The sequence below is a fragment of the Alternaria conjuncta genome (genome assembly GCF_024043145.1).
Source record: "Alternaria conjuncta strain BMP 0040 chromosome Unknown scaffold_14, whole genome shotgun sequence".
NCBI lineage: Eukaryota > Fungi > Ascomycota > Dothideomycetes > Pleosporales > Pleosporaceae > Alternaria > Alternaria conjuncta.
In genome coordinates, this window is record NW_026250103.1 from 435,993 (window position 1) to 451,664 (window position 15,672).

The 15,672-nt window shown below is 53.6% G+C and overlaps 6 protein-coding genes across 6 annotated transcripts; 4 read left to right on the forward strand and 2 right to left on the reverse strand.

Annotated features, from left to right (window-relative positions):
• Positions 1-1,330: 1,330 nt before the first annotated feature.
• On the forward strand, positions 1,331-3,990 carry J4E85_008764 (uncharacterized protein; the record flags this gene model as incomplete). Its single annotated transcript, XM_051472988.1, has 4 exons — positions 1,331-1,429; positions 1,527-1,919; positions 1,969-3,624; positions 3,673-3,990. 4 exons carry the CDS (start codon positions 1,331-1,333, stop codon positions 3,988-3,990), a joined length of 2,466 nt encoding a protein of 821 aa, XP_051323208.1.
• Positions 3,991-4,837: 847 nt separating this feature from the next.
• Positions 4,838-5,299, reverse strand: J4E85_008765 (uncharacterized protein; the record flags this gene model as incomplete). The annotated part of the gene is made up of 3 exons (XM_051472989.1): positions 4,838-4,902; positions 4,987-5,170; positions 5,276-5,299. The coding sequence occupies 3 exons, from the start codon at positions 5,297-5,299 to the stop codon at positions 4,838-4,840; spliced, it is 273 nt and encodes a 90-aa protein (XP_051323209.1).
• A 410-nt stretch (positions 5,300-5,709) lies between these two features.
• Positions 5,710-7,954, forward strand: J4E85_008766 (uncharacterized protein; the record flags this gene model as incomplete). Its single annotated transcript, XM_051472990.1, has 3 exons — positions 5,710-5,847; positions 5,898-6,755; positions 6,806-7,954. 3 exons carry the CDS (start codon positions 5,710-5,712, stop codon positions 7,952-7,954), a joined length of 2,145 nt encoding a protein of 714 aa, XP_051323210.1.
• Positions 7,955-9,583: 1,629 nt separating this feature from the next.
• Positions 9,584-10,034, forward strand: J4E85_008767 (uncharacterized protein; the record flags this gene model as incomplete). The annotated part of the gene is made up of 2 exons (XM_051472991.1): positions 9,584-9,863; positions 10,000-10,034. The coding sequence occupies 2 exons, from the start codon at positions 9,584-9,586 to the stop codon at positions 10,032-10,034; spliced, it is 315 nt and encodes a 104-aa protein (XP_051323211.1).
• Positions 10,035-10,736: 702 nt separating this feature from the next.
• J4E85_008768 (uncharacterized protein) lies at positions 10,737-11,645 on the reverse strand (the record flags this gene model as incomplete). Its single annotated transcript, XM_051472992.1, has 2 exons — positions 10,737-11,290; positions 11,408-11,645. The coding sequence occupies 2 exons, from the start codon at positions 11,643-11,645 to the stop codon at positions 10,737-10,739; spliced, it is 792 nt and encodes a 263-aa protein (XP_051323212.1).
• Positions 11,646-12,306: 661 nt separating this feature from the next.
• On the forward strand, positions 12,307-13,635 carry J4E85_008769 (uncharacterized protein; the record flags this gene model as incomplete). The annotated part of the gene is made up of 1 exon (XM_051472993.1): positions 12,307-13,635. The coding sequence occupies one exon, from the start codon at positions 12,307-12,309 to the stop codon at positions 13,633-13,635; it is 1,329 nt and encodes a 442-aa protein (XP_051323213.1).
• Between the last annotated feature and the right edge of the window lie 2,037 nt (positions 13,636-15,672).

The following is a 15,672-nucleotide window of genomic DNA, read 5'->3' on the forward strand; positions in this document are numbered from 1 at the left end:
AGAGCGAGGTAGACGAGAGCTGAAAGCGGCAGAAACCCAGGATAGATTCAGGGCTGAAAGTTGGTGTGGAGGTGTGAGGATGATTAGGAAGGGGGAGAACAAACGAGAAGAAGGCACGCTACCTTTGTAGTCGGTGTGCGAGCGCTCCTGCTGCGTTCCAAGGTTTGTTTGCGGTGAATATGATAACAGTGCTTATCACAATGATAGGCTTCCCTCGGGAGGAAGCTTGGTCGTAAGACAATGAATCAGTCATAGCAGTGTAGACCCTATCAGCTTATGCGGAGACGGACTTCCGCAGGGACTTGGAGGCTACGTGAGCCTTTCCCAATTAGCAGTAGAGTACGTCGAAGCGACCTGACGATCACAATGCATTCCCCAAGATGCGGAGATAGGAGCTGGAGATCTTCTTTGATAATTTGGTGTTGTCGCGTCTGGCCGCGTCTCGCAGCGAGATAAGGCTGGAGGGCTTGATAGATAGCCGTCGCCTAGTACAAGGGAAATCCCGGGGTCCGACAATACCCGAGCGCGAGCCAGCGTACGCCAGCGTGTCCATGGTACTTTCTCAGCGACCAGAGAGGTAATGGGATACTACGTGGCCAGACTAGGGGAGTGTAATCCACATATCCTCGAGAAATCCGAGGCGACTCGTGCGCCAGCTGTGTTGCGAAGCCAGCCAGTCTTATGTTGTCCATATCCAATGCTGACCACGGGTCGTGCATCACAGGCACTGCTGATGCTGCTCATGTGGTGGAAAAGTCTTGTCCCGTTACTCATTTGCTCGTGTGCACACTCTACATACGGTTTGCTGCAGCCTGTATACCATGTCCGGCCTTGGAGCCGAGCCGCATGCTGCCTCGCGTGTGGTGGCGTTCGCAGGGCTCGCGACCAGCAGAAGAGGAGGTTTCAGCAGCCGTGTGCTTGCTTTAACAACACGGGTGCGCGTGGCCACATGTCCGAGGGTGTTGCCTCCTTTATGCGAAAGGAATGAACAATATGACCTAAGATTAAGGAGACATGTGAATGTTGAATGTGGGGTTGGCTGCCAGGTGGATTGCCATGCTGGCCGTCACGTGCACCATCATCAAACCTTGGAACTTTCAAGCGAAGTGACGACGGAGCTGCAGCAAAGGCACTCCATCACGAGCCTCTGACCCGACGAAGCCGCCATCAGCCACGATCACTTCGCCGATCCCGCATCTGCACCGTGCAACACTATCTCCACGCCGCAGGACGACATCGGGCTCACACACGACTCCGCGGTGTTGTTTGGCTGTTCTACCAACAACCGGACCCTTAAGGAGCAGAGAAACCACACATAACCACCAGCGCAATGGCGTCGCTGGGCGAGGAGCTCCTCAACATTGTCAACAGGCTGCAGGATCTGGTCTTCAACACAATTGGAAATGATTCCCTAGATTTACCCCAGATTGTATGTGCGCCCCAGCCCGAGAAGAGAATGCGGTGAGCGCAGAGCAGATTCTACGCAGCTCTGCACAGTCTATCAGGAATCCTACTAACTGCCTCAGGTCGTCGTGGGATCACAATCATCCGGAAAGTCGTCGGTACTCGAGAACATCGTCGGCAAGGACTTCCTTCCCCGTGGCAGCGGTATCGTCACACGCCGGCCGCTCATCCTCCAGCTCATCAACCTCCCGAGCGAACGCGACGAAGACGACGATGACGAGGTCCACGTACCACACACACCCGCAAGCGTAGCCGGCCAGCAAGAATGGGGAGAGTTTCTCCACATCCCGGGCCAGCGCTTCTACGACTTTGCCGACGTCAAACGCGAGATCGAGAACGAGACCTCGAGGATAGCAGGAAACAACAAGGGCATCAACAGGCAGCCCATCAACTTGAAGATCTACTCCCCACACGTTCTCAGCTTGACGCTCGTCGACTTGCCCGGTCTGACAAAGGTTAGTCAGGCAACTTTTTTCTGCCAGGACCCGGAGCTAACTCCCTCAGGTGCCCATTGGCGATCAGCCCTCCGATATCGAGAAGCAGACGCGAAACCTCATCACCGAGTACATTGCGAAGCCCAACAGTGTCATCCTCGCCGTCTCCCCCGCCAACGTCGATCTCGTCAACTCGGAAGCTTTGAAGCTAGCCCGCCATGTCGACCCCATGGGCAAGAGGACCATCGGTGTCCTCACAAAGCTGGATCTTATGGATCACGGTACGAACGCCATGGATATTCTCTCTGGCCGCGTCTACCCTCTCAAGCTCGGCTTCATTGGTATTGTCAACCGGTCACAACAAGACATCCAGGGCAACAAGTCGCTCTCTGATGCCCTGCAAGCCGAGCGGGACTTCTTCCGACACCACCCTGCCTACCGGAATATGGCCAACCGATGCGGTACCCAGCTGCTCGCCAAAAGCCTCAACCAGACCCTCATGGCCCACATTCGCGATCGGTTACCAGACATCAAGGCACGCCTCAACACGCTCATGGGCCAGACACAACAAGAGCTTGCGAGCTACGGCGACGTCGCTTTCACTGGAAAGGAGCACCGCGGCTCGCTCATCCTGCAGCTCATGACCCGCTTTGCCTCCTCCTTCATCTCGTCTATCGACGGTACTTCCACCGAGATCTCTACCAAGGAGTTGTGCGGTGGTGCCCGCATCTACTACATCTTCAACTCCGTCTTCGGTAACTCGCTCGAGCAGGTGGACCCAACCCAGAACCTCTCTGTGTTGGACATCCGGACGGCTATCCGTAACTCGACTGGTCCAAGGCCCAGTCTGTTCGTCCCTGAGCTGGCTTTTGACCTTCTCGTAAAGCCGCAGATCAAGCTTTTGGAGATACCCAGTCAGCGTTGCGTGGAGCTTGTATACGAGGAACTCATCAAGATCTGCCACACTTGCGGCTCTACCGAATTGACGAGGTACCCCAGGCTACAAGGAAAGCTCATTGAGGTCGTCTCTGACCTTCTTCGAGAGCAACTTGGCCCTTGCTCAGGTTACGTCGCTTCTCTCATCGATATCCAAAGGGCATACATCAACACAAACCACCCCAACTTCCTTGGAGCTGCTGCCGCCATGTCATCTGTTATCAACGACAAGGAGCAGCGGGAAAAGAAGATCGCCATGGAGGCCGAGAAGAAGAGGCGGGAACAGAGGAGGATGAAAGAACTCCAGAACGGTGCTAATGGCGAAGAAGCCGAGGAGGGCGAAGGGGGCGAGGGTGGAACTCTCAAAGCTCTCCCTCTTCGGAAACACCAGTCACAAACCAGCCGCAGCATGTCGCCTGCCGTCGGGCGGATGATGAACGGCTCGCAGAGCACCACGGCCGCGCTCAACAATCGCAACCGGTCACCTCCTGGTACTGCACGCGACAGCTTCCTGAACTACTTCTTCAGCAAAGATAGCAACAACGCATACGCCAACCCACAACAAGCAGCACAAGCAGCGCTTGACAACAGGCCTGGCAGCCGTCACGTTAGCCAAAACAGCGAGCCCAGCTTTGCGCAGAGCATTCGGAGAGGCGACAACAAGCAGCCTGCTCATGTATTGGCCATGATGCCACCAGACACCGATGACTATGACGCGCCATTGAGCGCTGCCATGAGTGCTCCTCCCCGAAGTCCAAGTATGGGAGGAGACAACTTCGAAGGCGGCTTTGTAAGTTTCTACAACACACGTCGCTCTGACTATGCTAATGCCCAACAGCCATCAAACCCCGAGCAAGCACCTGCGCTTACGGAACGCGAGGCCCTTGAGACCGAGCTCATCCGCCGCCTCATCTCGTCGTACTTCAACATCGTCCGGGAAACCGTCGCCGACCAGGTCCCCAAGGCGATTATGCATCTTCTCGTCAACCACTCCAAGGATGTGGTACAAAATAGGCTCGTGTCAACGCTGTACAAGGAGGATCTCTTCCAGGAGCTCCTGTACGAGGACGACACAATCAAGGCCGAGCGCGAGAAGTGTGAGAAGCTGCTCAAGACATACAAGGAGGCAGCCAAGATTGTGGGCGAGGTATTGTAAGAGATAGGTGTTTGGATAATGAAACGAATCGTCACGGGTTCCTTGTAGGTTTTGAAAATGTGCGATTATACGACCTTGGCCCTTCTTCCGACTGGCGTCGTAGGATGGTCGTGGCAAACGGTCGGGCTGGGGCCAAGGTTGACAAAGCGTTATGGAGGCTGGCCGCCGTCTGTTAATATTGTCTTTGGCCGCTCCTCTGCGCTTTTCATTTCTACTCTTCTGTTGCCCTGCTGTTTTCCAAGGGTTGCAGGGCGTTTTCCGCGGCTCCGCTTTTCATCTTTTCTGCGCGTTTTGATGTCCTGTGTAGCATAGTACCTGCCCATGGCGGGTCGGGGGTGGAGATGATACATGTATAGAATATATCATTGGCAACAATTATGGTTTCGAGACGTATGCAATGTCTGGAATGTGGGAATCAGTGACAGTCATGACTCTGTAACTCAGGGCGTATCCGACATTAGTATCAACTGGTTCTCCATATGTTCTGTGCCTGTCCTACGTCTACACGTGGATTGTAATGACCCCGCTGGTGGCATGATTCCTGAATTAGTCCCAGTCCTCGCACGATGAGTCAAACCTGCTCCATTCTTGGCCTAGTTTCGAGGGGACTACATGACATATGGATACGGACGAGGCTTGAAGAGATCGAACTGAAGCATGTATATTGAAAACGTGACCAACTCGACGTCTATGTTGTACAAAAGGTACATAGTACAAGAGATTGGTATCTCGTAGATGTCGTACCACTATTGACTGCTCTCCCCACCCAGCCGCTTCTCGGCTCGATGGGATCCGGCCGCATTATGCCCATGCTAACGTAGGAAACGGAATCACTCTGGGTGTGCGCTTATTTGTCGGTTATGCCGAGGAGTGTGTTGAGGTCGGCGTTGGGGTCTTTCGGGTCTGCGATGGCTGTTTGGTTGTCAGTATATGTTCTGCTGTATCATACACATGGCCAAGTTGGGAATTTTGACATGTGTCGTCGGTCTGACGTACCGCCTGATGACTTTGGCTGTTCTGAGGGGTGGTCCCGTGCCCATTGTTGCTTTGCTTGCCTAATCAATGACTCCTTGTGCTCCCAGTCCTTCTGTGCGGCCTTTGCCCTATCGGCGGCGGATAATGAGAGCTGGTGGTAGGCACCGTAGAAGACGCCGAATCCGAGGGCGGACCATCGGAGGACCTGTAAATACCACTATTAGCCTGGTTGTTCCATCTCTGGAGCTAGCGGAAGGCCCAAACGGTCGTGCTAGAGACCTTGGCAAGCGCTTCGAGGGGCAGAGCGTACGTTGACACCGACGGAAGTGGACATGGTGAGGGTCGTGCGAGGACTTGCGATAGGCGTTATCGAGCTCGTATATGTCCAATGGCAGGTATTCCGGACGGGCGATGAAAAGTCACCGCTGCAGGGGATCCGGAGAGTCGGGACGAGGGCGTCGGGGCGGATGCGAGATGTTGGGCGTTGAGCTGTGAAAGTTGAGGTTGGCTGGCGCAAGATTTGGTCGGGATCGCTGGCTGCGAGCTAGTGCGTCCCTGAACCACCACCGCTTGGCGCGACAGCATCACCCGACGCGCCTGCCTTTGTGTACATTGCACTTGCCTTTGTCTGTGGATAGCTGAAGGCGGGGAGGAAACAGCCCCTGGATACACGACGCAGCTTAAGTCTTCTACCACAGCGCCGACACATACTCGACCAAGCATCCCACCTCGCCCGTCTCCGCCATGGAGTCGACAATGCAGCAGCGGCGCGATGAGATTCTCGCAAAGAAAGCCAAGTTGGCCGAGCTCAAGCGCCAGCGAGAACTGAGGAAGGCCGAGTCAGCCAGCAGGCAATCCGCGACTGGTAGTCCTCTAGGAGAAGTAGGTTACATATCCAATTGCATCTAATCAGTGACTGACTAACATTACAGGTCCTCTCGCCAACACCACGACGCAGCGAAGATCTCGACCGCAGAACCGACGTCACCAACCTCATCAATAGCATCCTTGGGGAGAGTAGACCCGGTTCTACACAACCTGGCTCCCCAGCAGGCGCAGGACGACCAACCCGCCCGACATCGGTAGTCAGCGCAGGCCAACTGAGCAGCGACAATGAAGGATCCACGGGCTTCCCGTCCCTCACCGGCATGGTTGACCGAGAGATGCAGACTCTCTCGCTTGCTCCGCTAGCGACAGTCTACGAGGCCGACGGCCAGGTCACCAACGAGGTCAAGAAGGAGAAGGAAATCATTACATACAGCAAGGGTGTACAAGCAAGCATAGAGTGGACCCCGTCGAAAGACCGAGGCATTGGGGGAAGCGACACGGAGCGCGACGAGAGCCCTACGCGGTCACCCAAGAGCAAGAGGCTGAGCCGGAGACAGAAGGAGAGGGACGAGGAGATCCGAGCGCAGCTGCGCAAGGAAATCGAGGAGGAGCTCAAGGTCCTGCAGCAAGCGCCCGAAGAGGGTGCACAACAACCAGGGTCAGAAGAGAACTTCCCGTTCAAGACCCTCACAAACGAAGAATTGACGGCTGTCGAGAACTCGGAGGAGTTCATCGGCTTCGTCGAGCGCAGCACGAAGGTATTAGAGCGTGCGCTTGACCAACAACTTGGCTACGACATCTTGGCAGACTACGCAAACGGTGGTGTAGACGTCGACGATGACGATGAGGGTTACGGTTCAAGTGGAGGCAAGAAGGGTCGCCGCATCAAGGAGATTGCACAATTCTGGGATGAGCGATGGAGCAAGAAGAGGATGATTTCAGATCTGGGCTTCTCAACAAAGGTATGGAGTGCAGTGACGTCTGGCGATTAAATCACTGACATGCTTCACAGTTCCCAGAACTCGTCCTTGCCTCGTACACCAAGAACCCGTCCGCGCCACACGACCCTGACGGTCTCGTACAAGTATGGAACCTGCACATGCACGATCGACCCGAGTACATCTTCCATGCGCAGTCCGATATCCTTACCGCCAAGTTCTCCCCGTTCCACCCAAATCTCATTGTTGGAGGCGCGTACTCAGGGCAAGTGCTGCTATGGGACACTCGCGCGAAGTCCGCACCAGTGCAGAAGACACCGCTCACTGGCTCCGGTCACACACATCCCGTCTACTCGTTAGACATTGTCGGAACGCAGAACGCAAACAACATCATCTCGTGTTCGACGGATGGTGTTGTGTGTGGATGGACTGTTGACATGCTTTCACAGCCCCAAGAGTTCCTTGAATTGACATCACCACCGCCAGCCAAGACAGACGATATGGCAGTGACCAGCATAGCCTTCCCGCAATCGGATCCAACTTACTTCCTCGCAGGCACAGAAGAGGGTACCATTTACCCATGCCATCGCTATGACCGAGCCGGTGCGAAAGCAGGTGTAGACGGCCGCGTAAAGTACGCTGGCCATGCTGCGCCCGTTATGAGTCTAGACTTCCATCCCGCCAAGGGTCAGATCGATCTAGGAGACCTTGTTCTGTCGTCGAGTGTCGACTGGAGCGTCAAGCTTTGGAAGGTCCGCCCGCCGGCTGCTACAGGCGCTACCAACCCAACACTTCCTGGTGCAACGCAACAAGTAACACCCGTTCTCGACATTGCACGCGAAGATCTCGTTTATGACGTTCGATGGTCGCCTGTCAAACCCTCCGTCTTCGCGCTTGTCGACGGAGCGGGAAGTCTCGAAGTCTGGGATATCAACGTAGATGTCGAGGTTCCTGTTCAATCGGTCAAGCCCAGTGACGGTAAGCGTGGCGCGTTTACGAACATGCCAACTGGTCTTGGCTACATGAACAGGAGTCTGAACAAGTTGGCATGGGAAAGGAACGAAGGGCGCAGAGTTGCAGTGGGAGGCATGGATGGCGTCGTCACCATCTTCGAGGTGGGCGATGATCTTGGAGGTGTCCAGACACGTAGCGAGGAGTGGAGTGGCGTCAAGAGGTTGGTAAACCGGTTGGAAGGTCACGGTGATGGTACCAACGGGAAGTAAGATTCTATTGAATGTCTCTCAATGGACACTTCCAGGGCCGGGAGGACGGTTGTGGCAGTGCTTCAATACCCATTTCTTTTCAGCGGAGCATCATTCTGGAGTCGGCAGTTCACTTTCTACCATACCCCAAGCATCACAAATTCACATTCTATACAGAGTACGCGGGCCCAGAACACTACAGGTGTGGCGGTGCATCGACGCTCGTAGCACAATTGCGCACGTCAATTATCCTAGCTCGACGCGTTCTCGTCTCACAAACGGTGATCATGCCCAAACTCATGGTCTCCACGTTGCGATGCCATCAGGGCAGCCCGTTAGCGCACGAGGCTAAAGTTCTCCCCACCAGTTAAACCTCACGGATCCCCTGGTTTACCCAGCCACAGGTAAGCCGCACCTCCACACCTACATCATCGATGGCCAACAGGTTTCCTATCGCGAGACGGGTGCTCGGAACAGAGCATTGCATAGATGGGTCGGTGTCCCCGCTTCTGCCGGTGCAGGATCAACGAATGGAACGCCCGGTTACCGCCACTTCGCAAGCCTGATGGAAGTAGGTCTGGCTAGTACGTTAAAGCGCTGATGGTGCTGTCGCTTCAACCGGGTCCGTTCATCCGTCAACAACGATTCTGATGATGCTTGGTGTCCTGCTCAAGCTTGCGCCGGCGCTGCGATGGCCCATTGTTTCGGCTGGTCAGGGCGCGAACCATGAACAGATGTAATTATGCATTCTCAACCGCGAATTGGTCAACAGGAGCGAGGTTTACTGACATTGACCAATCTAGTGCAATAACTTCCTGCATATCCGCCGTTAAGGGCTACTTTCCCTGCAATACCACCCCGATTCCCGACTATACGTGTCTGTGCGAACAGTACCTATGGCGCGTCTCATGCTTCGACAACCACGCGTCGCATCCAACATCGCACCCGGATCGTTCGATCGCCGAGAGTTATACAAGCGACTATTGTCTTGCGGCAGGTAGCATCGGCGCGGAGGAAGTACGGAGGAACCATCAGCGTCAACGGAGACAGATTGGCGATCTGTTATCCAGCATCGTTGGCGATGTCTCCTCAGTGCTGTCGAGCAATGGCGTTACGGTGCCTACGGCCGTTATCGAGAGCGTAGCGGGTAGTGTGGTGAATGCTTTACCAACACCTGCGAATCCCACGAGCATTGCGGCTGAGATCACGGCAACGAGTGCAACAGAGGAGGCAAGCAGTACAGCGAGGAGCACCGGGCCGACAACAACAGAGGCATCGTCAACTGCGGGCGCAGCTTCAAGCACCACATCGGAAGAACCAACGTCGTCGAGTGCAGCTGCCGCAGGCGCATCATCCTCAGATTCAAGTTCCGGTCCCTCAACAGGTCTAATCGCTGGTGTGGTAGTAGGAGGGGTCGCAGCTCTGGCCCTAATTGGCATATTCGTCCTCCTTCTCCTCCGTCATAGAAAGAAGAAATCCAGAAGCGCGGTCCTGAACGACAAAGAGGCCAGTCCCGCAGCATCTTCTTCGTCCGATCACTCCCCGCCGACGAACAGCGCATACACACATATCCCGCATCCAAACCCGTATTCTACCACCAATACCCTTCCTACGCAAACCGACAGGTCTTCAACACAACCAACAACAATGATGTCTCCCGTATCTCCTATGGAGTCTGGAAGCCAGGCACCATGGGCATCAACATCAACCTTTGGAGGCGCAGCAGCAATGGGAGCCGGTGCCAGCGCCGTCGCTGCACGGCACTCTCTATCTAGCTCTACCCCAGCACCCAGATACTCCGACGAGAAGCCAGCACAACAACACCAATACATTGATTCCAAGATACCAGAAAGCAACGAGATGCCGACAAACGCGAACATCTGGGAAATCGACGGCAGAGAGATGCCACCGCCCAGCGAGTTGGATGCGGGTAAGAGAGATGGTTTAAATTTGGGCGATGTAGGCAGTAATACACAGGGACAAGGGCAGGCTCAGCAACAAGAGTATATTGCGTATAGTCCGCCTCGCGTGGCGCATGCGCAAAATGGCGAGTTTTTAGGCCATAGACCGGTTGGTCAGGCTCTTTGAGCAGGTCGATTAGGCAACGAATTTATGAGTTTCTTATGCAATGCTTTGGAGTTCCCATTCCAACTGTGCTCTCGACGAGTCTTTTGTCGAACTCTGAACCTATCAAGATTGCAAATCATCGAACGGGCTGGGGAATTCCATGTCCAAGCCATAGTCCTGAAATGCCCAATCTAACTGAGAGTAGGATGCATCGAAGCTTGGCCAGATGTCGGTGAGATATCTTTGGAAAGCCTCGTCGCTATATGGAACTCCTATCTGGTCCGTAACAGCGTTGTTGTTGGCTGGTATAGCCAAAGTTGAGACTGTGCTGTTGGATGTGGTAGTACCACCTCGATGCGCGTCTCGCAAGCTGTCGTGTGCACCGTCGCTTATCAGTCTACAAAGCCGCTTTGCAAGCTTGGCCACGCCTCTCACGCTAGTCCATCGCTCACTGAGGTCATCGAGGGTATCGCAGCACTGGCGAAGATCCACTCGTGCTTTACCAATGTCTCTTACACGATCGTGTAAGGCTCGGTAGATGACCGTTGTGGACATGGACATGGCATAAGGTACTAGTGGAAGCGGAGGAAGGCCTTCGCATCCTTCACGAGAGACTATCTCGAGCACTCTATCCGCGGACGCAAGACGTCTGTTGTATTGTTCGGTGTTTGGCCCACTATAGCGACAGGATAGCATGGCGGCAACATGATACCATGTCTCCAGATATACTGCTGCTTTAAGTAGAATGAAGAGTCGAGTCGGGAAGTGTCTTACCTCGATGCGACATGTGGAACTGATCGAAATTACTCCCGCCCGCAATTTCCGATAGCGATGGGAACTCCCAGCAACTATCGACCGCCGTTGTGGCGCCAGCTTTGTAAGCTCTAGTCGCGGTCGTCATGAGGTCTCCAAGAGCGAGAGAGACAGCCATGATTTGAGAGCGATAGTCGTCTCTCTTCGGTTCTATACGTTCAACGCCAATATCTGCATCATCGATGAAGAAGGGTGCTGCTGCCATGATGGGTTTACCAAGGCGGTCAAAGTTCCGCAGTGACCACCATAGATACTTGCATTCGTCGTTGTCAGGGTTGCCAGGTATCTTGAGGTGTATGCACATTGACCATGCTTCGCATATGGCCTGCGAAAGGTAACTGGACGCGCGATCTACGCCGGCTAGGCCGTCGTTGTGCAGGTGCATCAGTGCTAAGATCTGAATCTTGACGATGCGATTAGGTTCCAAGTCTGCTTTTATGGCAGCATCTAGTCCAGCTAGAAGCTTTGATGCAAAGTCTAGAGGTTTGAGTAGAGGCCCAGAGTCAGTCAGTCGTAAGAAAGGAGCTGCGTGTTTTGTTTTGCAGAAGACAAGGCATATCGCCCTGACCAAGTAGATAGACGCTTGTCCATTACTGTGATCGCGGAAGACGGCAGCGCCATCCGTGATGGGAGTGAGGTCATTCAACGTCGAAATGTACAAGGGTAGGAGGGCGTCCGTCGTAGTTTTGGGTAGTGACGCGAAAGCTCCTTCTTCCTCGAGATATTTTCGATACGACTCGGATAGGCTCGGCGTAGTGGTCCGGACCTTATGTTGCTCATACCACTTCAATCGGCGCTGTGCTTCGTATGCGGCGGAAGAAGTAAGTATCATAGCTTTTGGCATATGCTGGGATGATGTCGTATGTGTTGTCTGATGCAAGGCGCTTGATCCTGGCTCAGCGTCTTCCGATAGAGCTGCCAGGACGGATTCAGGGTTGTATTCGCTCACGCGACCGGGACTTGGGATGGGCTCGCCTATATCAGTGTACAGATGAGTCTCTTGCACTCGACTTCCTATTCCGCAAGTTCGCTCCTTCCTTCGATATCCGCGGTCCTCAAAATGGTAACATCGTTTCTTGCGTGACCGACAAGTGGGGCATGCTGCAGCCGTCCGTTTCTTCGGTGCTTTCCCTCTCGACTGCCATACAATCTCCATGTTTGCAGCAGGATTTCAAAGCCATGAGCCGATCGAAGTGTGTAACAAGCGGGCGCAGTGTCGATGTGCTACCTACACTCTCCACACTCCGCTGCTCCACACGAACACCTGCAACGAAACACTCGATTACTGGATACCATCAATTTGCTTTTCACCGAAGACCTCTGATTTGATGCTCTATTGTTAACGACGCATAGTACCAATTTACCTTGAATCATGCAGACTCAAGGAAGGCATCGTATAAAGGTGGGTGTAAGGCCACTTTGGTTGTCACCAATTTCATATCCAAGCGTCATTATATCCTACCTCTGAACATCCAGGCTTGCTCCCCAAAGCCATGACTTCTCCACAGATCAAGCGCTATGTCATTGTGGGCATGGGCGTTAGATCCGCGTTCTACTACCAAAGCATCATCCAAGACTTCAAATCGAGCGCTGCAGTCGTTGGTATATGCGATACCAATGAGACGCGCATGAAGGCTGCAAATGATCGCATTGCCGAGATTGGCGGCGAACGCGTCCCGATGTACAAGGCAGAAGACTTCGACAAGATGGTCAAAGAGCAAAAGGCCGACGTCGTAATCGTCACCACCATCGACAAGTTCCACCACGTATACTGTATCCGCGCTATGGAGCTGGGTTGCGACGCGATTACCGAGAAACCTATGACTATCGACGAGAAGAAGCTGCAAGCGATGATCGATGCGGAGAAGAGGACAGGCAAGCAAGTTCGTGTTCTCTTCAACTATCGATACGCACCTCACCACACGAAGCTACGCGAGCTTGTCGATTCCGGAGTCATTGGTGAAATCTCGACGGTACACATGGACTGGATTCTGGACTGCGCACATGGATCTGATTTCATGCGACGATGGCATCGAAACAAAGACACCAGTGGTGGTATCCAGATGCACAAGTCCATTCATCACTTCGACCTGGTACATTACTGGCTGAACACGGAACCCGAGATGGTCTACTGCGTCGGTAGCTTACGTTTCTACGGTAGAGAAAACGCTGAGCGAAGAGGAGAGAAGAATCTAGGCGAACGCTATCTCAACAACGAGGCTGCGAAAGACGACCCGTTTGCGATTCATATCGACCAAAACGCCCAACTGAAGAAGTTGTACCTCGAGGCTGAGCACGAGGACGGCTACATCCGTGACCGCAACTGCTTCGCTGAAGGCATCACTATCGAAGACAATCTCTCCATGATCATCAAGTACAAGAACAAAGCGGTCATGACCTACAACACATATGCTTATGCGCCATGGGAGGGATATCGCTGCGTGTTCAATGGTAGCAAGGGCCGCATCGAGATAAATGTTGTCGAAGGCGGATACTCAGCGGGTGGTGAGACTGTCACAAACGAAGGGCTCGGTGAGCTCGAAGCAAATTACATCCAAGGTGGCGTGGAGAAGACAAACATTGTGGTGTATCCCTTGTGGGGACAGCCTTATGTCGTTGATGTTGTCAAGAGCGAAGGCGGCCACGGAGGTGGCGACCCCCTGCTTCTGCGAGATGTCATCGCTACCAGCGACGGTGAAGACAGCTTTAAACGAGCTGCGTACATTCGGGATGGCGGTAATGCTGTCCTTGTCGGTGTTGGTGCGAATCGCTCCATGGAGACTGGTATGCCTGTCCAAGTGCAGGATCTTGTCAAATGGTAGTGGAGCTATTTCCTGGCCGAAATTTTGACGAATAGAGATGGATTTGACTCCTAGTAACCTGTCTGTAGTGCAATTGCAAACGTTGTCGTAAAATTCTGATGACTGGTTGGTGTCTTGGTTTCCGATGGTAGATCTCAGCGCCACAGCAAGCCACCAGCTTCCTTGCAACATACACTTCTCCTACAATAGAAATGAGTGCATATCACACTGCAGGATGTTGCGCGTCGTTTCGGCATCGCAAAATGTCGGGGTCCGGCAGTGGTTCGCGTGCGGCAGCATTGCGGAGACCCGAACGAGACAGCACTAAGCCTTCGCGACCAATCAGACACCTTCCATCCGGACTGACAGCCTATCAGAAACCAGGAGGCTGGCTGTCTCACCACGTTAACGCGATACGCATCGCTGTTTGTGCTGGAAACTTACGTCAGACTTGTGAGTACTACACGCTCAATACGGCAATTTCTGGGTGGATAGTGATGATCCGGAGTATCGGGATGAGCGCAGGGTCCCCTGGCATCCAAGTAAAAAGAAGCCATCGCCGTGAAGCTTGAAACCCTGTCACTCAGTTTACGCATCTCAAGAAACAACCTACGCAAGCTCCAGGCATCGAGGAGAGACATCAACGAGTTCCAAGACATACCGAGCAAACACCGCCGACATGCGCAAATCCTCCCTCCGAAAGACGACTCTGCTCTCCCTCCTCGGCATCTCTTCCGCGACAACACAGTCATGGGGTGAGCCCTTCGCCGTCAAACCCGCAGCGGAAACGTCAACAGAGAACCTGCTCCCATCCGCGTCTCCAACCCCGTCATGGGGTGACGCCTTTACCGTCGACAACAGCGTCAGTACACCGGCGAGCTCGCTCCCAACATCATTAGCTGTAGCACCGAGTCTGGCAGTCGATACAGCATCACCTGTGCCTTCCAACACAGTGACCGAAGATGTTACAGTGATCACTGGTATTCAAAGTGCTGTTGGTTCGAGGACTGCGAGCTTTGAAGAAAGTGCTAGTTCGCAGAGTGTGACGGGGACGGGGAGTGGAGGTAGCACTACACAGAGCGCTACGGGTTCTTCAAGCCTTGTGGAGGCTACCGGTGCTGCGGTTCCAGTAAGAGGATTCAAGAAGATGGGTTTTGCGGGGGCGATGGCTGGGGCTGCAGGAGTGCTATTTGTGTAGAGTGGGGAGAAGGGGCAAGGACATTGTGAGGAGGGGTAATGTGCTCAGCGGACGAATTTTCTTGGACAGAAAGATTGTTGGAAAGTCAATACCAGTTGTTTAGGCATAGACATCGGGACGTTTTGGGCCAACACTTGGACTGAGAAAGACCTACCAGAGTGAGAGGAGAGAGCAGTAGGACCTTGACGATTAATGGGAGGTTAAATGACGGTGTTACGCAAAGATAGATTAAAGGTCAAGTTTGCGGATACCATGGCATAGCACCAGCAATGTGGCTACGTAGCTTTAGATACGAGCAGGAAAGAGCTGACTACATCCATTGTAAAAAGATTGTGTTATAGCGTAGTTCGTTCAACTCAACTCGGCTCCTGGCATTGTCGTGATCGTCGTTGCAGCAACGGTCCTGGTTTCCTAGTCAAGCTGGAGTCAACGTGTTAGCTAAAAGCGAAGGTTAACCATATGTTGACAACCTGGTCATAATACCGAAGTACGAGCGAATGCAACAATGTCGGTTATCGAAAGCGAGGGAAGCGGCTACGTAAGCATTGAGGCATTTAATGATGCCCAACGTTAGACTGTAGCCATCGCGTATGGCGCGGACTGAGGAATGGCGAAAGGCTTGCAGAATCAAGAGTACTCTGAACGATGAGCCTAAGCAAAGGCGAAGACTCACCATACTGTTCAAGGCTCGGCTTCAGCTGCGCTTCATTAGTTCCCAGCTCGCGACCGCTCTACCATCGGCTCAAGCCTTTTTGACTAGCCTCTCTTGTGATTACAAACTAAATATATCTTTCAGCGCCGCCGTATTGGCAAGAACGGCCTTTGGAATTTTCGGTATGCAAGGTATCAATCCATCTCTT